Below are 24,883 nucleotides of genomic sequence, written 5' to 3' on the forward strand. Positions count from 1 at the left end.
AGTGAACTGACACACCCCTCTCGTGAGTTAATATCTTTTCCCATGGAGCAAGCCCAGGACGGTACATTTACTCCAGTCTTACATGGGTTCACTATTAAATTTCCATTTTGCATTGAATATCTCATTATCGTGGCACTTTAAGAGTTAAAATTATTTACTAAAAAATTGTGCGTTACATACAAAAATCCTGAGCACATAACTGCCAACTACCTGGCAACATGGCGCTCTCAAACCTAGGTCCGGTTACGACTGCAAAATTACCTCCCTTACCCCGGGGCCCTAAGTGCGCAGCGAGAAACTCGCATTCGCTCCAACATGGCAGCGGCAGCCGCGGTTGCTAGGGGCCAGGGCGGAACTGAATCGAGACGGCGGGCGGGTTTTTGGGAGAGGCCGCGACGCTCTGTTGCTGGCGCGGGGAGGAGGGCAGGAGTGGGGGTATGCAGCGCCCCCGCCAGGGTCGGGAGGACCGACTGGCGCCGCTGATTGTCCGCTCCGCATCATCGGCAGGGGCGAGCCAATCAACGCCGCCCTTACTGCGAGTTGCCCATTGCAGCGAAAGTGAGGCTGAGCGTTTTACCGGCATTTTGCCTGGTTCTGGTGAAGCCAAGTGAAGTGAAAGGCAGGTGGAGTGACTGCTGCTTATTGTTTCGTTTTCACCATTAGGAATTCAGTAACCGGGGGCAAGTTTACTTCTCGAGAGGCACACGGCAATGGCGGACAACGACAAACAGCGGCTGAAGAATTTCAAGAACAAAGGGCGGGATCTGGAGGTGAATTTGATTTTTTTTATTGTTCCTTTTAGTGTTTGTGGCGGTGCCGCCGCCGCAGTGACGTCTTTAGTAATTTGTGAGGGAGCCGAGCCAGGCCCTGTCTTGAGGCCTGAACTGAGCTTCCAGGCGTGAGTAAGGTAACCAGGCGGAGACGTTGGAAGTTAAAAGGGATACGTCAATGAAGAGGCTTTAAAGTTACTTCGTTCTGCAGCAGGGTTCGAGATTTCCCTGTTGACTAATAACTCACAAGCGACAATACTTGGCATTTTCATGCGTTTCATGAAAATGAACGGCTTCTGAAAGAAAAACGTGCCACTTGCCCTTTTTAAATGTTACGCAAGTTAGTGATTTGAAAGCAAACTGTCTGTTCCAAATTACGCCGCAGGTCAAACTTGAAGTTTATTTTTACATGACCAGCCCATTTTCATCTGTTAATAAGTACAATGGATCAAATCCTCCAGTAGGTTGTCTCGTTTCGCTATATAATGGTTTGTTAAACTGCTTTATGGATACTTAAAGTAAATAATGAAGCAATCATTCTAAGGAATATACATTCCCAATGAGCCAAAATTGTCCCATGAACCGTAGTGCCCGCTGTCTTGACATAATTTTCGGATCTCTCAAGTGTATTAGTACTTCCAGCTCGAGGAATGTTACTTCAGGGGAAAGTTTTGTTGAAATCTCAAGTATAATACAGAGGAATGACTACAGGGAATTGTGAAAGTTGCAACTAGCCTGTGTATGGCAGAAGTAATGCAGGTGAATCTTTTGGACTGAGAACAAGTTAAAGGCAAAATTAAATTTTACATCATTTAACTTAGTTGGGAAATACTTGACTATTGCCAACATACTCCTTGAGAAATTGTATTATTGATTATTAGGCAGTAGAGCTAAAATATATTTGTATTACAAAAGGAACCCATGACAATTGGTGTGATAAGGGCAACTGTTGTGACAGGAGTTCCCTCCCTATTTCACCTGAAGAGTTAATCATAATTATGTATATGTAATTGTTCCTGTTGTTCAGAGTAGTTTTTTCACTTCCAAAGTGATAAGCTACATCTAACTTATGTAAGAGTGAAATGAATGACACACATTGCAAGGACTGTAGCAATAATGCTTCATAAACTGGTTTAAACATGCATTACTGATAACATTGCAACAGACTGACTAATAACTTCATGCTTTTGTGTTGAATTAATGCAACTTGTGTTTAATCACATTAGGCTTGTGAATATTAATAGCTTAATTTTGCTTTGACAATTTAAAATCTGTATTCATGTTGGCCATTGCAAATTAAAACACAACCTGCTGTGGGCATAAAGAAAACCATTTATTAGAATCAGAAGTTTCACTGTCAAACATGCTGGTGGTGAACATAGAAATGGGCGGCACAGTAGTTAGCACTGCTGCCTCACAGCGTCAGAGACCCGGGTTCAATTCCCACCTCAAGCGACTGACTGCGTGGAGTTTGCACATTCTCCCTGTGTCTGTGTGGGTTTCCTCCGGCTGCTCCGGTTTCCTCCCACAGTCCAAAAATGTGCAGGTTAGGTGAATTGGCCATGCTAAATTGCCCATAGTGTTAGTTGAAGGGGTAAATGTAGGGGAATGGGTCTGGGTTGGTTGTGCTTCGGCAGGTCGGTGTGGACTTGTTGGGCTGAAGGGTCTATTTCCACACTAATCTAATCTTACACAGAACAGGCCCTTCAGCCCACGATGTTGTGCCGAGGATTATTCCTAATCAGAAATAACATAACCTAACCAACGCACCCCTCAATTCACTGCTGTCCATGTGCATGTCCAGCAGTCGCTTAAATGTCCCTAATGACACTGCTTCCAAGCAACTCTTCTGTGAATAACTTTAGTGGATTGTGTTTTTAAATTGCACAATTACTTTTGTAGTCAGTAAACTGTTGAAAAATACATTTGAACAGTAGAAAACATTAAATGATTTAGCTTCCTAGAGGAACCAAAGGCACCTTTCCAAGTAAAGGAACAAGTGTGTCGCTGATCAGTTTGTGGTCTTCTTGGTGAGTACTCAGATATTCTGCCATTTGAGCTAATGGTAACCCATGACACCAAAAAAGATTTGCTTTTATGTTTGGTTCTTAACAGGAAAAAGTCCAAATGTGTTTCACAAAATTGAAAGCAGGTTATAAGTTGGTACTTAATCCAAAAAGATGATATTAAGATAATGTGGCATGTGACCTCCAGTTTGGTCGTACAGATCGTTTCTTGAGGGGAGAGGTGGAATTGCCTCCCTCGTGGTATTGTGAGTGTACCTACAAAATATGGCCTGCAGTGGTCAAGAAGGCAGCTCACCACCACCTTCTCAAGGGCAGCTAGGGTTGGATGATGTCCCACGAATGAATTAAATGGGGAATTCCAGAGTGAAGGTCATAAACACCTGAAGACATGATAGCCATTTATGAAGTAAAGGGAGGAAGAGGTGTACAGAACCTATGGAAGAAGGCTAATTCTTTTAAGGATTATGAAGTTGAAGGTTAAAGATGGACATGGCAGAGACCATGGAGAGAAATGCATCCATTGATGAATATGATACATTTTAGGCATTGGTGGTCTAGGAACCAAAGTAACCCAGCACAAATGGGTCATTGATGGGCAGAATTTTAGTTGAGCTCAGATTTAATGAAAGATGGAGGTCTTAAATGAAAGTTAGGTAATGTTCTTTACTTTCTGAAGTTTTGAAAGTTTAAGTGGAAATTCTTGTGTATTTCAATCACAGTAAAAGCTTAACTTTTTTTACTGTCTTGAACATAATGTTTCTGTGGTATTGTATAACTTTCATTAGCAAAGAAAATGATGCTGATCCATATGAGGTGATATTTGGTCATATGACCTAAGTTTAGTTAGAAGTAAATTTTAAGGTGCGATTTAAAGGAAGGAACTGGTGTAATAAGCTGAGGGCATATAACAAGACCTTCCGGGCCTAGGGCCCAAACAAGTGAAGGTGCTAGAGCAATTAAAATTGGAGATTCTCAAGGCCAGAATTAGATGAGTGTGGATATCTTGGAAGGTTGTGGAGCTGGAAGAAATGATGTAAATAGGGTGAAGTCACCACAATTGAAAACAAGGTTTACAATTTTAATGTCCAGACATTGCAGAGGCGAAAGAAACACTACATCGGACAAACAGGCAGGAAACTTGCCACCAGGATACGTGAACACCAACTGGCCACCAAAAGACACCACCCACTATCACTAGTTTCTATACATATAGACAAAGAAGGATACCATTTTGACTGGGACAACACACACTTCCTAGGGCAGGCGAAACAAAGACACGCACAAGAATTCTTAGGGGTATGGCATTCTAACCAGAACTCCATCAATAAACACAATAATTTAGACCCTATCTACCTTCCCTTGAAAAAATGAACCAGAAATGACTTCACCCACCTCAAGAATCCAAGACCTATAAATAGAGAGGTGGTACATACCACCAGTGCTTCATCAGAGACACTCACTGTTATCTAGTATGGTGACAGAACATCTGAAAACAAACCTTCAAGCTCACTGAGCTAACTCACAAGCATTGCGTGTAGTTCAATTTTGAATTATGTCAAGTTTAGAGATGAAAATATGGAAGACAACCAGGATTGGATTGAAATATTCAAATCTAAAGCCAACCAAAGCATGAATGAGGCTTTTTCAGATGATGAGCTGGTACAGGAGTTGGGTGGTGTTATAGTTGTCTTGGGGATGACATGAATAAGAGCTTCCAATAGTTTCCATTGGAGTCAAATATAATATAATCCAACTCTAATACTAAATACTAGAGTGTATGTATATATGTTCAATTTTGCCCATTCACATGTCAACAAATTCGAATGTTTAAGATCAGAAAAATCATATTGTGATACGATGTGTCCACTGTGTATTGGAATATTTTCATCCAAAGCTGAACTACTGTAGTGAATTCTCAATCAGGGTGTTGACCTAGACTCTCTGGTTGTACTGTTGCCTCTCTTGCAAAAAGTTTGTTTGTTCTTGCATTATTCCAGAAACCTGAACTCATAATATAGACTGATTCTAGACTGCAACACTGTATGTTATATTGGGTGCGATGTTAAACCAAGTGCCCAGCCTGTCCTTAAATAAAATCTAAATGCTACAGAGGCTGAAACAAACAGAGCATGGTTTAGAAACTGAGCAGGTCTGGCAGCATCTATGGAGAGAGAAAGAGTTAACATTTCAAGTCCAGGATGACTCTTCAAAACAAGTGGTGACAGCCCAGCCTGTTTAGCTTATATTCTCTGGAGCTATGGAGGCTGAAGGGTGATCTTTTAGAGGTTTATAAAATTGAGGGGCATGGGTTGGGGAGCCTAAAACATGGATTAAGGGCAACTTTTTCACACAGGGTGGCTGTATGTATGGAATGAGCTGCCAGAGAAAGTGGTGGAGGCAGGTGCAATTATAACTTTTTAAAAGGCATCTGGATGAGTACATGAATAGGAAGGGTTTAGAGGGATATGGGCCAAATGTTTGCAAATGAGACAAGATTAATTTGTGATATCAGGTCAGTATGGACAAGTTGGACAAAAGTGTCTGTTTTGATGCTATACATCTGACTCCAGTCATACTGTACTTAAAATGTCAACTATTTCTGTCCCTGCAAATGCTACCAAACATGCTGAGTTTCTTCAGTGCTCTGTTTATCCCAGTCTGTTGGTCCTTGCGTTTCTCAGTAGTACCCAAATGAATGTCAAAAACTGAAGATATTTTATGGTATACAACTTAATCAAACACACTACTTTGATTTAAAGCATTGCTACATCTTCAATATTGGACACATTTAATGGAGACATCTACTATAATAAAACTAAATAATGACAGACCATGAAAACCTGAAATAAAAACACAGTGCTTAATACTTATCAGGTCTGACAGTGTCTATACAAACGGAAGCAAAAAGGTTTGGTGGAAAATCATTGACCTGAAACATTAACTCTCTCTTTTTGATGCTGTCAGTCCTGGTGAATAATTCCAGCATTTTCTGTTTCTATTTTGGAGTTCTAGCATCCAGTGTTTTGTTTTTCTGATTCAGGTTTATTATGTGTTGTTAATTAAGACTTTCAGATATTTTCTAATCACCCTGTTTGATGTTATTAAACACCCCTGGAGCAAGTGGGACTTGAACCCAGGCCTCCTTGTTCAGAGGTAGGGACACCACCATCATGCCCAAATAAAATAAAGCTTTTAGTTTACATGGAGGTAATGTGATCAGAACACTTTTTTTTTCCCCTTGCATCAGCCAATATCCTGAGCTATTGTACAGGTTTTCATAATGTAACACTTGGATAATCTATGCAGAAAAGTCTGATACTTTTGCAATGAAAACCAGTAATAGGTGGGCATTTTAAAAAGTCTTGGTCATGACTAAATTTCCATTGTATAAGTTTAAATTAATTTGTCAGTTTCTTAGTACATGTATTGAAATGTTTGAAGTATTGTACAAAGTTGATGAAAATGTAATGCTTTTCATGTTAAGTTAAACATGTGTACACCAATGAGGACGTTGTCTTGGATAACAGACACTTTATTCATTTCACCTGGAATAAATTAGCTGATGAACAATGATACAACCAAATTGTTGAAGTTAATGTTTGTCGGTCTTGTTTAAATATATTGCAATCCCTGGCATGTAAAGTGTCAAACTCAGAAGTGTTCTCATTCTGCTAGCTCTACCTTGAGGATTAGTTAGTGATGAGCAGTTCTTTTATTATGTAATATGCAGGTTTGAAATGACAAGTTTATATTTCAGATCCCTGTAATTGCTCAAAAGAATTGGTTCCTTTTCAGAAACGAACTTCCAAAAATAATGATATGGATTATATTAGGAAACAATCTCATTCAGGGTGATGGGCAGAGTAAAAACAGTTATTTCATGATTAACTTTGTATGTTCATGGTGACAGATTTCATGTTGGGGCATAGAATAAATTTCTGATTTGGAATACCGTGTTCACGTTTGTTAGTATTGTGTGTCTATTGTTAGGAGGAGGAGCACTTCAGTCCTCTTGAATTTCAGAGGAGCGCACCTAACTATCTCTCAATTTCACCACCCATTGTAGCCCTCGAGAAGAAACTATCAATACAATAGTTTTCTGTTGTGACCCTACCTTGAATTAGTTATATTAGGTTGCTCAAAGTTCAACGCATAGGATCCTTAAAACCAGTAGAATAGTTTCTTATCAGTCTGCACTAGATTTGACAGACATTGGGAAGACTGTTTTAAACCATTGAAAATTTACATCTCACTTGTTTCTTAACTTTGAGAATCAAAAATAAAATTGCATCATTGTTAATTAACTTGTGAATTTCAACTGGTACTGCACTTAAGAATCCTAACTTGAGAATATGCTTCGAGATTCTGTGACTTAATATCACTAAAGACTTAAGAAGCTGCAGATTTCAACTACTCAACTACTTGCCTACGCAGTAATTGCTTCCTATTTGGGATTGTTTCAATCACTTACTTTCTAATTTTCTTTTTACTTGGTCAGACGTGAGCACATGATTAGAATATTATAATTTTGGGAGTATTTTCTTTTGATTCTGAAAATTTTCTGTTGATTCACATGTTCCATTCTACATGAGTTAGTGCCATCAAATGAGTAGTGTGCTACGTTATATATATCATTTCTGATTGGGGTAGAAAGGAAGTGCTAATGCTTTAAACTAATAATTCATGTATAAATTAATTTAAAATACGTTGAGTGACACACTACATTTTATTATGAAATTGAAAAAATTTATTTACACTTACGAAGATCATGATTTTGAGCTTTGCCATGATGTTAGGATCAATAGTGAAAGTAAATACATGGAGAGATCAGTGCTATTTAGAAGGATAGATTAGCATATGCTCTGTCTTCAGAATCTTTACAGTCTACTGAGGAGCAGAATTTGAGATATGGGAATGGATAACTCCACGCCCTCAGACTACCTCTGGTGCATACATACAGATAAAATGGAGGAAATATTAGAGCATATTTGTTAGTAAATTACCCTACCTTTAGTTGTTTACGGGTGCTCACCAAAGTACAGATATAAATGTAAGGGAACAGAAATTATTTCCATTGGAGATCCCCTGCTATCAGGAAGACGTTAAGCAGCTAGTAAATAAGGCATTATTTTAGGTCAAACGAAGGCATGCTTTAGGTAATGCAGAAATATATCTGTTGAATCTCAATGCAGTTTCTGCTTTGCTTATTATCTGAATGTCGTGTATTGAGGTGTGTTAGTAATGAACATATTCCTGTTGGAAACAATCCAGGCTCATTTCAATTACCATCCTTATCATCAGTAGAGAGAATGAACTGTCATTGCTTTGGTCTGCACTTAATTCAAGGTAACATTCTGGAAACGTATCGGGTAACCTGTATTATCATCAGTATATCCCTCTGTCTCCTTTGGAGGAATGGTTCTGTTTAAATTTTGTGAACAAACTTTAAGTACATGTATTTACATGCATTGCTTCAGTTGGAAACATTTTATCAGTCCTTTTCCCTAAACTATGATATCTTGAGTTCTAATTTTCCCACTTAAGTTTGCATAATTTTGGAGGATGGTTGTGGAAAAGTTGATACTCTTAATGAAATGAAAGGAAACACTCAGCTACGATGTGGAATATGCTAAGGCCATGGAAGTGAGAGGGATTAGCGAAAGGCATATTTGGTTGAATGGGATTTGTTTGGTCAAGAGCAGGATTGTGATAGAAATACACATATAGAGAAAATAAGCCAGAAATAATTCTAAATGGTTGACAAAACATTTTCCAGTATGATACCTATTTGCCTGAGAATTTAGTTGATTGTTCCTTTTGCTATACTAATTAATAGTGACATTGTATTCCATGCTATAAAATAAATTGAGCAAAAGAAAGCAACTAGTTTACCTGTAACATTCCTGAGGAGTTGCACTGCTACTTTGTATTCATCTGTGGAATGATTATTCAGAGGAATACAGATAGGAAAGGGCGTTAATACAGACAGGCATTTGGAAAAAGTTTTGTGACTTGAAACCAATCCAGAATTATTAAATACATACATGAGGTGGTTGCGCACATTTTTGATATGGTTTTCAACAGCCTGTAAGTTTCACGTGTGAAAAGCATTGGTGAATGGTGTTACGCTGTTAAGTAAGTTGAGGGGGAGTTCTGAAGAAGGTCACTCAACTCAAGATATTAACGTTGATTTCTCTCCATTAATGCTGCCAGACCTGCTAAGCTTTTCCAACTTCTGTTTTGTTGGAGAAGTTGTTAGGGTTACACATACAATTGAATCATTCTTTTTTGGTTTTTGAAAGGAAAACTGTTGAGCATACGAGTGCTGGGGCCTGGGCAGAAGAATTATTCGTTTAAACAGCAGGGCAAGAGGACACATAATGTGGAGAAGAAAAGTATAATTTTGAATGAAAGATGAAAACATTGCTGCAATATGTGGCACCACTATGGTGGCAATTAATATTGAAATGCCAATATAGGTTCTGTTGATATCATCTTTCCTTTCAAAGAGTGCAAGTGCTGATTTAATATATAGCTATTAAGTGAACTTTTTGTTTTGCAGTTTTGCATACACTGGTTATTCCATATGATAGATATTTTTGCTTTGATAAGCTCTTAACAGCACATTTTCTGTTGAATGCATTCCTGTGACGTATTAGCATGTATAGGAATGCTAAGTAGGATTTTCACACTGAAAGTTTAAATTTTTTGCTTTGGTTTAAATTTTGTTTACAATTTTTCAGTTGGTAGCGTTGTGGAGTAGGTATCACTTTGTTTAGATGCTAAGTTTGTAAATAAATACTTCATCAAGATTTGTTGATCTCTGGCAACTGCTTCAGAATCCACATCACCTGGAGCATAATTTAATTTCAGTACAAGCTTATGTGGTCACGGTAGCCATTCTGCATATGTGAACATGGCCAGAATACATCAATTTGTCAATATTTGAACTTGAATGGCAATCGGCCTAATCCAGTTTCACAGTTTCCCATGAACCTCTGTCGTTTGTAGTTAAAAGCAAGAACTCTTGCTATCTCTCCCTTTCCAGCTACGGGATCAAACTGACAGCTATCCTGGTCTATTGTCCTTAACGCATCAAATATTGAGTAGGCCATCTGACTTCTCAAGCCTACTCTACTATTTATCTAGGTCAGTGCCATTTTTCTACACTGACCCTTGAGAGCTGTCGTATCAAGAAATCTTTTGATTAATTTCTTGGGTACATTGAAATAACTGAAACTTCTGGGATAGAATTGCTAAGACTTATCACTCTAGGTGAAAAATTCCTCCTTTGTCTCCAATCTAAAGGACTTAGCTCATATTCTGAGACCATCTCCACAGGTTCTAGAACCTTTAACCAAGGGAATCGTCCTTCCCAAATCTATTCTGTTCAGTCTTGTAAGCACCACATATATTGCATTATCACCAAAGTGGCTGAAATGGAGAATTGTTCAGATTTATTGTTAATGTCTCCTTGAGATTAAAGTTTAAATTTTATTATCATAATGCTGGAAGAATAGTTTTGAGCTTTTCGCACAAAATTTGAAGTAAGCTTTCTCTTTTCTTTTAGTCAATGAGAAGACAGCGCAATGAGGTGGTTGTAGAACTAAGAAAGGTAAGGATTTCTGTTGTAGCGGTACTGCTTTGGAAGGGAAATATAGATTCGCTTTCTAAGTACTCAGCTCTGCTGCTTAAGTAAAGAGGTCAAGATAAAAATTATACAATGTCACGTGAAAGCTTTTACGTTACAGTACTCAAGGTGCTTTGTAGAGTATTAGTTTTTCATGTTGAGGGGAAATTGTATGCACGTGAAAAGATTGGATGATTGTAGCAAAATATGTATGCAAGATTTCTGGATTACTTCAGTATTTAACATTGCAGTGCAAAAAGTGTTACTTCTCAGCTGAACACTAATATTTTTGTTCATAATTAGAATAAAAGGGATGAACATTTATTAAAACGAAGAAATGTACCTCAAGAGGATACTTGTGAAGACTCTGACCTTGATGGTGACATCAGAGTGGTAAATTCCTTTTACAGTTGCATAAATAAATACCCTATAGAACTTGGGGCTCAGATTTTGATGCTGACTTTAACTGATGAACACTGTGTGGGAAACTGGTCTCTACTTTATAACACCAGTTTTGATTGCATAATTGATTGGCAGTAGTCAATTTGTGAGAAATATTTTGTTTTTAAAAAAGTTAAATGAATTTAGCTCTTAACTTTTAAAATGTTTTGAAAACTAATATTTTGTTTTGTTCCCTTTCTGCAGCAAAATACATCATTAGAAGCCATCGTGCAGGTGACTAACTTTCATCTTCAAGTTGTACTTCTGTTGACTGCAGTGTAAATTTGAATATTTACTAACTGTAATAATTTTATCAAACAGAATGCTTCCAGTGACAACCAGGGTCTTCAGCTGAGTGCAGTGCAGGCGGCTAGGTGAGATTGTCATGCTTTGAGTTTTCTGACTTTTGATATATTTTTGAGATTCTAAGTAACTTCTTGAAATAAATGACATTCATTTTCTGTAGATTCTTTAGAGGCTGTTTGTTACAAAGAATATAATCCATGAATGAAATAAAATGGTATATGAGCATTGATGACAAGACACATATTCATTACCCATTGTACGTGCCCTTGAACCATTGGAATGATTGGACTCCCTCTATGCTCTTAGGGAGGAAATGCTGCGATTTTGAAAAATATGAAACAAACTGATTATAGCACGTGTTAGGCAGTAATTTACTGGCATGATTAATGATTGACTGACAAATAGAAAACAGTAGGAGGGAATGGGTCATTCTCAAATCGGCAGACTGTGGCTGATAGGGATACCACAAGGATCACTGCTTGGGCTTAGACTGTTTGTAACTTATATTGATGATTTGAAGTTTGGGACCACATTTGGATGATACAAAGCTAGATTGGAATGTGTTGTGAAGATGACAAAGCAGCTTCAACAAGATTTGGACATGGTTGTTGAAAAAAATAGCAGATGAAATTTAATGTCGAAAAATGGAAGGTATCCATTTTAGGAAGAGCAGATATGCAGATTCTTATTTACATGAAATGTAGATGTACAAAGAGACTGTGGTGTCCATGTTGATATGCTAAGACTAGCATGCAGTTCAACAAGCAACTGGAAATGTTAATGTAATGTTATCCTTTATTGCAAAAGGTTTTGAGTATGAGTAATGAATTAAGTATTGCTTTAATTGCATGGGAACTTAGTTTTTAACATATCTGGAGCAATGTGTGTTGTTTTGATCTCCTTGTCTCAAGAAAGACATTAGTGCCATAAAAGCAGTACAACAAGGATTCACCAGACTTGTTGCCATAATGGTAGGACTATCCTGTGAAGAGAGATTGTGAAAACTGGACCTGTAGTCTCTAGAGTTTTGAAGAATGAGAGGTGATCTCATTGAAACCTAAACAACACTGAAAGGAATAGACAGGTCGATGCAGGTAAGATATTTCCCCACTTGGGATGTCTAAAACCAGCAGCTATCACTTGGATTTGAAATGAGGAGGAAGTATTTTTCACTGAGTTGTGAAGCTTTGGAAATCTGTACCACAAGGGCTGTGGAAGTTCAGTGTGTGTGTGTGTGTGTTTATGGCAGCAGTTGATAGATTCCTGCTTATCAATGGTGTTTAGGATTATGCAGGTGGGTTGGGTAAAAGGCATTGAAGTGTTCAATCAACCACAATCTTATTGAATCGAAGGGCCGGTTCAGGCTGAATGGTCAACTCGCTCTTTTTATTTCCAAGTTAACTTGGGTGGGATATGGAGGAGAACTTGCAGATGTAGTGTTCCCATCTGCTTGCTGTTCTTGTTCTTTTGGGAGATGAAAGTTGTATGTTTAACTGATACTGTCAGTAGGACCTTTTTTGAGTGTCTGTCTTGTAAGCAGTACACATCACAGGCACAGTGCATCAGTGAATGTTTGAGATACATTCCTGATCTGGAGAATAGAATGCAAATCCTTCTAGGCTGTCAGGTAGCTTATTTGGCACGCAGTATTGAACATGTGGAAATTTCCTAATGCTAAATTCTGGGAAAATTGGGCTTGTTCTCTTCACTCATTGTCATAAATTGTGTGTTCTTTAACAATTCTACATGGCTGTAATTGCCTTGCCATTATTGGCAAAAGTGGCGTCCATTTCACCCTGATCTGAATATCCAACCATATATTCTCCATTATAAAGACCAATGAATTCCAACTCCATAAAGTTGCCTGTGTCCGTCTTGCCTCAGCTCATCTTTTGAAATTCTTGTCTGTCTTTTTGTTACTTGTGTTATGGTACAGCTTGACAAGCCACCAGTAAACTCTGGTTTAGATTATCATTGTTTATTCAAATGCTAGGAGATCTGAAGTTAGTTGATCTCTGGAAAAGCCACAAGTTCTCATCTCTTGTCTGTGCTCAGTTTTAATATGATCATCTTACAATCATAGTTTAAACAAATTTCCCGAGGGTTAGTTTGTTTATTTTACACAGTACATATATTAGGCATTATTTCACCCAGCGATCCTTATCTAACAGAATGGACAATCTAGGCTGCATCTTCGTTTCTAACACCACTCCTGGCCTGACTGTTTGCTTGCCCTAGTCTCATTCCTTATCCTTTCTAGAGTGCACTTGTCAATCTTGCTCTGCTTGTTTATTTTGCTAAAAATGCTTCTAACTAAACCTATTTAACTCTTTTTCTTTCTTAAACCTTTACATTTGTCTTTTCTAATGCTGTGTGAAATAATGTCCCACCTGGTTCCTTAAACCTCCACTCGTTCAAAATTGTGGCCAATTCTGAACTATCGATTCACTGTCAGGCCGATTGTTTTCTGCCATTTATTGATTCTAAGGCTGCATTTTTATAATTGTCATTTGTTTTCAAATCTATTCATGATCTTGATCATTCCTATCTCTCGCCACTTGCAGCTCTACAGCCTCTGCTCACTGCACTCAATCCATTTATTATCTCCTTAGTGCCCTGAACTTTTGAGGTGTGCCTTCAGCTGTCTCAACCCCAGTCTCTGGGGCTCCCTTCCTACATCTAACCATTCCACTACATCTCACCCATGTTTAAAATGCTGTTTTTAACCTCCTTCTTTAACCAGGCCTTTGGATAGCTACCTAATATCCCTTTCAAGCTCAGTTGTTACATTTTGTTTAATGTTCATGTGAAGCTGTGTGGAGTGCTTTGCAATGTTAAAGGTGATGCATACTTGCAACTAATTGAAGCAAAAACTTCTCAAGTTTTCAAGTAACATTTTGCTGTCTTTATTCCGTTCACCAGGAAGTTGTTGTCAAGTGATCGCAATCCACCAATAGATGATTTAATAAACTCTGGCATTTTACCAATTCTCGTACATTGTCTAGAACGAGATGACAAGTAAGTAGTGCATATGATATTTTTATTTAAAATAACCTGTTTTGATCTCAAATTGTTCTGAAATTTTAAATCTGTATAAAGAAAATGAGTTATTTGCTTTTGATATTTCATGATTAAATTGAAACTGTATATCCCAAAATTACCTGTGATTTTTGTAATTTGCATTAATCTGTTTTATAGTCCTTCGTTACAATTTGAAGCAGCTTGGGCTTTAACAAACATTGCCTCTGGCACTTCAGAGCAAACACAGGCTGTGGTTAAATCAAGTAAGTGCCTTTTTCTCTTGGGTTCTGAGATTTTGTTCCGTTATAAAAGTGATTCTTTAAATAATCCATCAAGAGCTTAGTTAAAGTTATGAGTGTTCCTGAAAATCTCAATTTTAAATTAAATATTTTCTTATTAAAACTAATGTAAAAGTTGTAAGTTAGTTTTGGAGGAACTTCCTCATCACTTAAAAAAAAAGTTAAAATTGAAATACTTTGCATTGCTAAATACCTATATTGTAAATTTAAATACTTTTCAAAATTAGCGAGTTTTGAGAAGATTTGTAGCTCAGTTCTGGATATAGATTTGTTCGCTGAGCTGCAAGGTTCATTTCCAGACGTTTCGTTACAAAGAGATGCACGAGAATTCCTAGAAGCATGGCATTCCAACCGGAACTATATCAACAAATACATCGAGTCCGACCCCATCTACCACCCACTGAGAAAAGGAACAGGAAGTGACTTCACCACAGGAAATGACATCACCAACCCAAAGAACCCCAAACATATAAATAGCAGGAATTTTCAGCATTGCTTCGCTTGAGGTCCACTGAAGATGTTACCTAGTAGGGCAACGAAACGTCTGGAAATGAACTGTGCAGCTCGGCGAGCAAACCTACATCCAAAACTTTTCAAAATAAAGCAACATGCTGGTCACTGCAGTCCCTTCCTGTCGGTGAACCTTCAACTTGAGGCCTCTCCATCACCCTCTCCCACCCTGTTGCTGCTGACTTTCCAACTAGCCCCACCAGTTCAGCAATTCAGTACCATCAGAACTTGTACTTTAACAACGTCAGTCCTCCAGCTTCGGATTAGATTTGGACTTATCATCTTCCTTGAATGGGAATGCAAGTTCAAATGCCAAAGCTGTCAAAATGCAGGCCGCAACAGTGCATAAGTACTGAGCTGAATATTACAATTGGTGTCCTCAACACAGTTACCCTTATCCATTCCCTAATCCAATCCCTTGCTCCTGACCTTCCAACCTGAAGCATCTCCTAGTTCCGGGCTTACCATCTTCCTGAACAACCTGCTGTCTGACTTGGCCAGTCTCTGCTTCGCTTTCCTGAATCCGCACTGAGTGAGGGAGCTCCAGCAGCATAATGATCTTGAAGCAGTGACTGTGTTGAGGACACCAATTGTAATATTGTAGTTTGATTTATTATAAAGGAAAATGTGTGTCTAACAAGAATAAAATTTCATCATTTTTTGAAATTGCATTTCTTTTCCTGTTAGATGCTGTTCCTCTTTTTTTAAGACTGCTGCACTCTCCACATCAGAATGTGTGTGAACAAGCGGTTTGGGCTTTAGGCAACATCATAGGTATGTTTGCTGTTTTGTCATTGTTTATTCTAAAACTAAAAAGATTAATTATATTTTATTTCTGCAGGTATCAGCATAGATTTTCAGCTTGCTGCTTGGGTATTAAACTGATGTGGATGGCCTTTAAATGAAAATTGGGCAATTTCTTTAATTGGAGGTGGGGGTTTACAGTACCATTTTAACAGCTGGTGGTAGATTAATCTAACCCAGAAAATGGGAATTGCATGTTATGTGGGGATGCAATAGAAAAGTTGTAATGTTTGAGGTTGAAATTTGACTTTAGGTTAGCTTTCTCATGTGCTGATAATGCCAACTTTATCTTTCTACCTGTTTCCTTCGCTACTCAACTGTCTACATATTGCTAAATTAAATACGACTTACTTGTAGCTCGTTATTGGACACTCTGAAACCATCAACTTAGACCTCTGACACAAGCAATGTGCTCCTACTAATTAATTTGATTGTCCATTCTCTCAAACTGAACAAAATTTTAAATGAATTTGTCTCTCCGTTTTAAGCATTGCTTGTAAGACTCCTGCCCTTTGGTACTTGATACCTGAAAACCTTGTAACAGCCTTTGTCAATTTCAGACTAGACCTCCTTCAGTGCCCACCTTATTGGCCTCATGTCCATTTTCTGCCCCATGAGCTATCCTTTGTCCAAAGTGCTTAGTTGTGTCCTCTCCCTTTCTCACTTACCTATTATTTTACCCTCCCCACTGGTTTATCATGTTTCATTATTAACTTTGTTTTTCACGCTTTTGTGCAAGGCCATTCACAACCTTGACTTGACCAACTCCTCCAGTCCTATAAAACGACTCCTGATCTTCTGTTCCTTTTAATCTTAGCTTTCTATTAATCTCCTACCGGATTATTGTTGCACATTGAGAACCTTTCATCTGCTTTAGGGAACTCTCCTCAGACTATTGGATCTCAACTTCTACCATGAAACCGACTTCTGCATCATTTGGCAACTATTTCTGTGAGGTGTCCTGATATTTATTTTTTGTAGGAGATTGTAAATTCAAATTATTTACTATTTTATAGGTGTCCCAAATTTTAAGATGTTTATCCACCTTAATGCATCGAAAGTGTTCTTAACAATATGTGGTATTTTAGTGTTGAATTTACTATTTTCGTTTTATTTTGCTGGCAAAGACATTAGTGTGCAGCAAGTGTCCAGATCACACTTGGTGTAAGTTATGGGTTTGACCAGAAGAATGACTGTAGTTTCTTTTACCTTGGTACTGAAGAATTTTCAATAATGCATGGGCTTACTGAAAACTAAGAGCCTATGTTTTTCAGCAGTATTTGCAAAGCAGGAAAGTACTTGCTTTGTTCTTGATTAATTTTCTATTATCAATTTTATAGTTTGGCAGATATTGGATATAAATATTTTGTTAGAAGAAATGGATGAAACAGAATACCTTGTATAACTGCTGTATTATGTTTTTAATTAGATATTTCTTTATAACATTTTACTTTGAGACATTGTGTAACTGAAGTCACAGCAAACTGTTTATCAACCAATACCTATGGGACACGGAGTGTGCGGTTGATAAAATATTCCAGTTGTTCAAGATGTCCGCATGTTAATGTAAGAATACATAGAAATGTAATATTGGGGTATGCAATCACTGTATACTTTGATTATAGTATAAATCATTAAATAATAACACAGCCTTACCTTAAATAAAGCTTAACGGCAGAGAGCCTTCTCAATCACACCCTCAACTGACTACTGAGATTGTGATAATACGCTAAACTTCCGGTATTTGATGTATATAATTTTTGCCACTTTATTGAAAGTCCTGGTTCATAATGTGCCAATTAAAACCATGTTTGCTGTATATAACCAACTAATATGTTGACAGATTGTTGTGGTAGATTCCAATTTTTTTTTTGCACTGGGAAATTTGCCTAAATATGATTCAGATGCCACCTTTGTTCATTTGCCATTCGGGTCTCCTGTTCAGAAGGTTGTATTCACAAATGTAATTTCAAGCACATTATCTGAACTGATACTTCAGTGCATTGCTTAGTGCTGTATTGTCAGATATACTGTTCTTAGATGAAATGTTAAACTAAGAGCTGGCAAAGTTGTTGCAGATCACTGCCATGTTTTAAGGAAAGGCAGACAGTTCTCCACTTGGCCAACATTTATCCCTCAACGAGAATGGTCATTTCATCCTGTGTGTTAGAGTTTGCTATGTTCTGTTGACTGCTGTTTGTTAACAAAAATAATTAAGAACAAAAAATACTGGGTTTACTGTGAAGTTCTGTGAGATGTCCTGTAGATGGGAAAGGTGTAGTCTGTCTTTTAGGTTTTAAATGATGTCACTTGCATGTGAATTGACATTTTGTGTATTGTGCTTTGTGTAATGAAACTGAATTATTTTTCTTAATTGTTTAAAATTAGGGGATGGCCCTCAATGCAGAGATTATGTAATTAGTCTGGGAGTTGTGAAGCCCCTACTTTCTTTCATTAGTCCATCTATACCTATTACCTTTCTTCGTAATGTCACATGGGTAATGGTTAATCTCTGCCGTCATAAAGACCCTCCCCCACCAATGGAAACAATTCAGGAGGTAAGTAAATTGAGGTTTGTCGATTTGTTTTGCAATTCTAAAAATAACTTACAGCTGAATTGTTGAAAACTTAAATTGACACTGACCATACTCTTTTTTTAAAAAAAATCTTTCCTAGATTCTTCCAGCGTTATGCGTGCTCATCCACCACACAGACGTTAATGTAAGTATTATGAAGTCGGCAAACATGTAGCATCTTAATAGTGGGAGTAGTTTGCTATATTTAGGAAGACAAAGTGCATTCCCTTTAGATCTCCATCAGTTCTCTAGCAGCATCTAGCTCCCGCTCTTGCGATCAAACTTCCTTTGTATCCCAACCCATGTTCATCTTTTGTGGCCATCTGCAGCTGCCTTGACATCACATTGGTACTTAAATCCTTCTACCATCTGACTTATCTCCTCGTGTTTACAGCCCTTGATAATAATATGCTTTTGTGTACTTCAGTCATCTGTCTTAATATTGAGTTAATTGATATTACTTTGTTTTGAAACAACTTTCCCATCAGTAAGTGCTTAAATAAAATTCAAATTGTTGTACAAATCAAAATTTTGAGAGATTCGTATAGTGTTTAAATAGTGCACTTATTGCTACTGGGTAACACATTGGATATATTCATGTAGTTCAAACTTTGATTTAAAATATCTTTGCATCTTGAACGATTATCTGCATTTTTTTCTCTGTTTTGTATATTGTACATACCAAATATTTAGAAGAAATCTTTTGACTAAGCAGATAATCTATTCTTTGCCGATTTATGTTCAACCAGCGGGCCACACTGTAGCATTTCTTAGTGAATTAAAGTACAAGTAAAGATTGTGAAGAAACTGAAATTTTAAAAAAAGTTATCTAGGTTCTCCGTTGATAGTAGTCAAACTTTTGCTTTTTTTTATTATAAAGATTTTTAAGGAATAATTGGATATTAAGGAAATGATTGCAAGTAATATGGATTTTGGATAGTAAGATGATGCTGAACAAACTTGATAGAGGTCTTTCACGTCATTAATAACTGTAGGAGATGGATGAAGTTTGGTGAATGTTGTTCACATGACTTCAGGAACCTTTCCAAACACCATACCTGAGATTATTGGAGAAAATGCATGGTTTTAAAACCAAAGGGAAGTGGGATTGCAAACTCATTTATAAAGGAAGAAATGGTTGGAAATCTGGAGTGATGTCCCTTTGGATTCTGTTTTAGAATCTTTCGTGATCAGTGTACATCAATGCTTTTAACATAGTAAAAGGGAGTTGGTGCCCTAATTTGTTGATAGGAATAATTTTTAGGACCAAAATAAGCTGTAAGCGAATATTAATGAGCTCTGTTAATGGGCAGCAAAGTGGCAGTTTAGGTGAATGTGTGCTATCTTTTGGCAGAAAAGATAAAGCAAATGTTTGGAGCAAGGATTAGTGCTGCAAAAGAGCAGGGGGTATTTTAAGAGACTAAATAAAAAAAACCCAAAAGAACTGTAAACACTGGAAATTAAAAGCAAAACCAGAAATTTTCGAGAAACACAGCAGATCTGGCAGCACCTGTGAGAAGAAAGCAGAATTAATGTTTTGGTCCATTGACACTTCAAACAATCTGAAGAGGGGTTACTGGACCTGAAACATTAATTTGCTTTCTTTTCACAGATGCAGCCACTCTTGCTGAGTTTTTCCAGCAGTTTATTTGTAATTCCAAGGTCTAGGATATCTACAACATTGAAAAGCATTACTGTAAGCATTCTATCTGCTCCTCAATTGCTTAAAATGAAAAGTATACACTTGCTGTATGTAGTGCACAACTTAAAAACCTGATGGTGTGACTTGTATAAAATGCTATCAAGACCAAAATTAAATGTTGAGTGCAAGTTGTGATGTTCACCCAAAAGATGGGAGCAAAACACATCGAAGACAATGCTGTTTAATTTAGCTGTGGCTTGGTGTGATAAAGGACTTGAGACGTTACTTTTTTCCTTTGGAAGAGAGTTAAGGAATAATTTTACTGAAGTGTTTAAAATGTTGAACAAATGAGGCAATTAATTGACCCAACTATAATGCTGAGATTAATTGTACATTTTACAGAAGTTTTTGAGAATTATTTATGAAATCCAATGAATACTGTACAGACCATGATGCATTTAATATGTTAGATGGATGATGTAAAGTGATTCAGGTTTTTAGGGTCTGGGTGAATGAATGTTGCTCACTTGAGCATTTAAGCATTGTTGTAAAACTAAATGGTCTATTTTGTAATTTTTATGAAAATTAATAAAAGCATTTTCATCACTAAATCAAATTTTCCAGATACAAATTTAAAGACCATAATAAATATTGGATATTTGGGGTGTACTTGAATTATTAATATTCAACTCGACAGTGTCCTATGATATGGCATGTACTATGTAAAAGTGAGGACTGCAGATGCTGAAGATCCAAGTCTAGATTAGAGTGGTGCTGGAAAAGCCGCAGGTCAGGCAACATCTGAGGAACAGGAAATCGACGTTTCGGGCAAAAGCCCTTCAGGAATGAAGGCCTTCATTTCTCTTACTTCCTGTGTCGCTTTATCATTACTCTTCTATTTCTTTATCTTTTTGGGTGGCAGATGTTGGTTTGTAAGAAGCAGGTGATTACATAGCTAGAAATTACCAAAATTTGCTATTGGATTGCTCTGTTCTCATCCCAATTGCTCATACTTGTTTTTCCCATCCATTATTCCCATTGCAATCTGTGTCCATTTGTCTCAGAATGATTTCCCTCCTATCACTTTGTTTGCATCAGGGAAGGTGATGACCTTAGATATAATTGCTAGATTATTAATCCAGAGAACCAGGTAATGTCCTCGTTCATGGTTTGAATTCTGCCACCGCAGCTGGTGGAATTTGAATTCAGTAAAAATCTGGAATTAGGAGTGTAGTAGTGAATATGAATTTATTCTCGATTGTTAGCAAACCTATCTGGTTCACGAAAGTCCTTCAGGAAGGAAACTCCCATTCTTGTCTGGTCTGGCCTACATGTGACTCCAGATCCACAACCAATGTGGTTGACTCCAACTAGGATTGGGCAATAGATACCCTCATTTTGTGAAGGAATTAAAAACAAAAATTCTCTTCAATAAACACACAACACTTGAATTGTTCTCACATTTTTCCTGCAGATACTTGCAGCACCCTTTTAACCTTTTCTAATTTATCGCCAAGTCTATCCTTCTGCCTGACACTGCTCTGATTAAGATAAGACATAGGAGTGGAAGTCAGGCCATTTGGCCCATCGAGTCCACTCTGCCATTTTCTTTGGGGGCAGTTTTCTTCATTTGTAGTCAAACGTAAGAAATATATTTTAGAAAAAAATCTATGCAGTATCAGGGAAGAAAAATGCATCCTTTGTTTTGACACCCTTCCCAAATTATGTGCTTGGCTTTATTCCCTGCTACTGTCTTCACTCTTATGATCTTTCTTGACCAGTATTAATCTTTTTTAACTCCATTTTATAAAATAAGGTAATATGGTTTCAAAATTTACTTGTTAAAATTGATTAGAGTTCAATTTTTCCATAAACATACTAATTTATAATTTGAAGATGAAATTGGAATTGAACTGTCACTAAACTATAACTGGGAACACGACTGGTGTAAACAATACTTTATAGATGGCTGCATTTTCTTTTGTAAATTGGTGAAGCATTTACCTAGTGTGCAGTGAATAAAACATTTCTTGTGCCTAAGGAATAATTTACTAGCCTCCTGTCATACTCCATTTTCCACATCCCACAGAACTTAAAAGTGAAGGATTCATAATGATTGTTTTCACAGTGCTTATACTAAATGTTTGTTGTTGTGAACTTCAGATTTTAGTGGACACTGTTTGGGCCCTGTCCTATCTAACAGATGCTGGAAATGAGCAGATTCAGATGGTTATCGATTCAGGGATCGTTCCTCATTTGGTGCCCCTACTCAGCCATCAGGAAGTTAAAGTCCAGGTAAGAATATAATTATCTGAGCTGTGAATTTTTTTCTCTCAGCATTTTATTTTAAATGAAATCTTAGATTTATATATTTGCAACGTTATTTATCAGAAGTTTAAAGATGAGCACCCAACCATGTGGAATAATAAGTCAATTTCAGTTTTTGATCATTATTTCTGTTATGCTTTGGAGAGGATGTGTGCGGTAAGTATTTGGAGTCCCACAGTTGAGTCTTGTGGTCTCATAGCCTGGAGTTTGCAGAAGATTTAGTTGCTACCTGGTCTCCCCCTCCCCTTCTCTGTTGTCACCCTCACCCTGCCTCCTCCCCTTCTTCATCGTCGCCCTCCAACTACCATCCATGTAACCCAACTCTCTAAGCAGAATTTTAACTCTGACCTCCATTTTGTCTTAAACTCAGGTATAGTACTCCAGCATCTGCAGTCCTCACTTTCTCCTATACTACAGAGCATATTAAAATCCCACCTTCTCCAGAGCTGTGTTGTAATGTCATTGAGCAAGTTGATTAGAAAATATCAATAAAACATGTTATCCAGTGTGTTTCAGACAACATTCTGAATAGAAAAGTCATTGACTGAGTTTAGTCTTGCCAAATATAATTGACATCAGTGTGACTGTCAAGATTCATGATTGTAAATCTGGGTCGCTGTTGACAATGGTGCAATGAAGCTAATTATTTACCTATAATTTTAAATGAAGATTCTATTTATCAAACATTGCAAAATGATGGACATTAGAATTAATTTAACATAATATTATTAGTTTCAGTGAATGTATGCTATTTTTGTGAATATATACGTTTGATTTAGCTTGCCCAGTAATAAGTATTTTGTAAATGCTCAGCTTTGGGCAATTTAAGAAGTTGGATAAAAGTAATTTCTATGTGCATTTGTGGTTTAACGAAATACTGATGTTTGCCCAGACTGCAGCTTTGCGAGCCGTGGGAAACATTGTAACTGGTACTGATGAGCAAACACAAGTAGTCCTGAACTGCGAAGCTCTTTCTCATTTCCCAGGATTGCTGACACATCCTAAAGAGAAGATCAATAAGGTAAGATACTTAAGGATTCTTTTCTGCTTGGCAAATCCCTTCTTCCTGTTTTGCACATCTACAGTTGCTTTGTTCCTAATGATTAAGAGTGGTAAACATTCACACTATTCCGTTGGAAATGATGAAATGGAGATTATTGGCTTTGTGTGTCTGGAAGAGTTGGGGTATTTTTAAGGTGGTTATTTGTCAATGGTAAGCAATATTTTAAAATCTGCAAAAAGTTAGAAATATTTAATGGTAACCAATATAAGAAGTAAGAATTTCCAGAGCTCAATGTCTTACAGTGGACGGAGGGGCTAGTGGGTCGGGGGAAGGTGGTGGGGCAGGGGGGGTGGGGAAGGTTGCGGGGTGTGTGTGTGTATAAGTATATATGTATGGCTGGCAATATGGATCTGATTTCATTCGTTAACATCAGTGCTGAAACTGAAGTGCATCTGATGGCAATCACAGTTAATTTTAAGGGGCCTATGTGTGATTTTGCTGATGATTAGAGCCTCACACAGTCCATTTTGCCAGCTTGGTTATGCCAGAATTCTCCAACAGGGTGGCATTTGTGTGACCCTGTCAGCTGATCCAACAAGAATTAGCATTTAAAAATATATATCCAAGTAGGATCTTGAACTTTTATAATCAACATTGCTTTGGAACATTGGTTCCGTAGCTCATACGTACTCTACAAAGATACTTTCAATAGTGAATCTGCTAATATTAGTAAATTAAGTGCCTGATTCTTACAGTCCATAAGCCTGAAAATGAGAACTCAAAGGCAAATGTTACTTGTAAATAGTCAATGCACTCGTGCTTTTTCTTGACCTCCTTTCTGTTTGTTAATTGTACAGGAGGCTGTGTGGTTCCTATCCAATATCACAGCTGGAAACCAACAGCAGGTGCAAGCAGTGATTGATGCAAACCTTGTTCCAATGATTATACACCTCTTGGATAAGGTGGGCAATTAAACTTGATTTTTTTTGCTTGTTGCAGCAAAATGTTTTAAAGTTTATTTTTGAATTTAAGTAAATATTAAATTCAACATAAAGGGAGAATGCCAGAATCTTTTCATATTTTAAATCATATTCAAAGTGGAAAATTCACAAAAGAAATGCAAAAACAAATTTCATGAGAAAAGTGCTGTGTTAAACATAGTAATCTGGACTTCTTGGAGTTTGTGTGGAAAAGAATATTCCTGGGTCCATACATGGTAAAACAGTCTCTCAAGATTCTTAAAAGTAAATCAGTTTTACTTTTTTGTGTTAAGCAAACCAAAACTGACTCAACGTTTTCTTCCTCCCTAGGGTGATTTTGGTACTCAGAAAGAAGCTGCTTGGGCAATAAGTAACCTAACCATTAGTGGCAGGAAAGAACAGGTACGCAAGAACTTGTACATTTAGGAAAAACAGCTGACATTTTCAAGCCACATCAAGTTGATTTAAACTGTTGGTAGAATAAAGTTTTTAAATTTGTAACTTTGGGTTCCAATTTGCGAATATTGTTTTGTATAAATGTTTTCT

At 37.3% G+C, this 24,883-nt stretch overlaps 1 protein-coding gene across 1 annotated transcript in view; it reads left to right on the forward strand.

The window, feature by feature from the left end:
- Positions 1 to 539: 539 nt before the first annotated feature.
- kpna4 (karyopherin alpha 4 (importin alpha 3)) overlaps positions 540 to 24,883 on the forward strand; it is a 30,421-nt gene continuing 6,077 nt past the window's right edge. The window contains exons 1-14 of the mRNA XM_072572712.1: positions 540 to 770; positions 10,368 to 10,412; positions 10,731 to 10,820; positions 11,073 to 11,102; positions 11,190 to 11,242; positions 14,097 to 14,192; positions 14,373 to 14,458; positions 15,692 to 15,778; positions 18,197 to 18,366; positions 18,485 to 18,529; positions 22,190 to 22,321; positions 23,247 to 23,375; positions 24,215 to 24,319; positions 24,668 to 24,739. Coding sequence (XP_072428813.1) covers positions 711 to 770; positions 10,368 to 10,412; positions 10,731 to 10,820; positions 11,073 to 11,102; positions 11,190 to 11,242; positions 14,097 to 14,192; positions 14,373 to 14,458; positions 15,692 to 15,778; positions 18,197 to 18,366; positions 18,485 to 18,529; positions 22,190 to 22,321; positions 23,247 to 23,375; positions 24,215 to 24,319; positions 24,668 to 24,739 — 1,200 coding nt within the window. The 5' untranslated portion in view covers positions 540 to 710. The remainder of the gene's footprint in view (positions 771 to 10,367; positions 10,413 to 10,730; positions 10,821 to 11,072; positions 11,103 to 11,189; positions 11,243 to 14,096; positions 14,193 to 14,372; positions 14,459 to 15,691; positions 15,779 to 18,196; positions 18,367 to 18,484; positions 18,530 to 22,189; positions 22,322 to 23,246; positions 23,376 to 24,214; positions 24,320 to 24,667; positions 24,740 to 24,883) is intronic.

The sequence above is a fragment of the Chiloscyllium punctatum genome, chromosome 6, assembly GCF_047496795.1.
Source record: "Chiloscyllium punctatum isolate Juve2018m chromosome 6, sChiPun1.3, whole genome shotgun sequence".
In the NCBI taxonomy this organism is placed as follows: domain Eukaryota; kingdom Metazoa; phylum Chordata; class Chondrichthyes; order Orectolobiformes; family Hemiscylliidae; genus Chiloscyllium; species Chiloscyllium punctatum.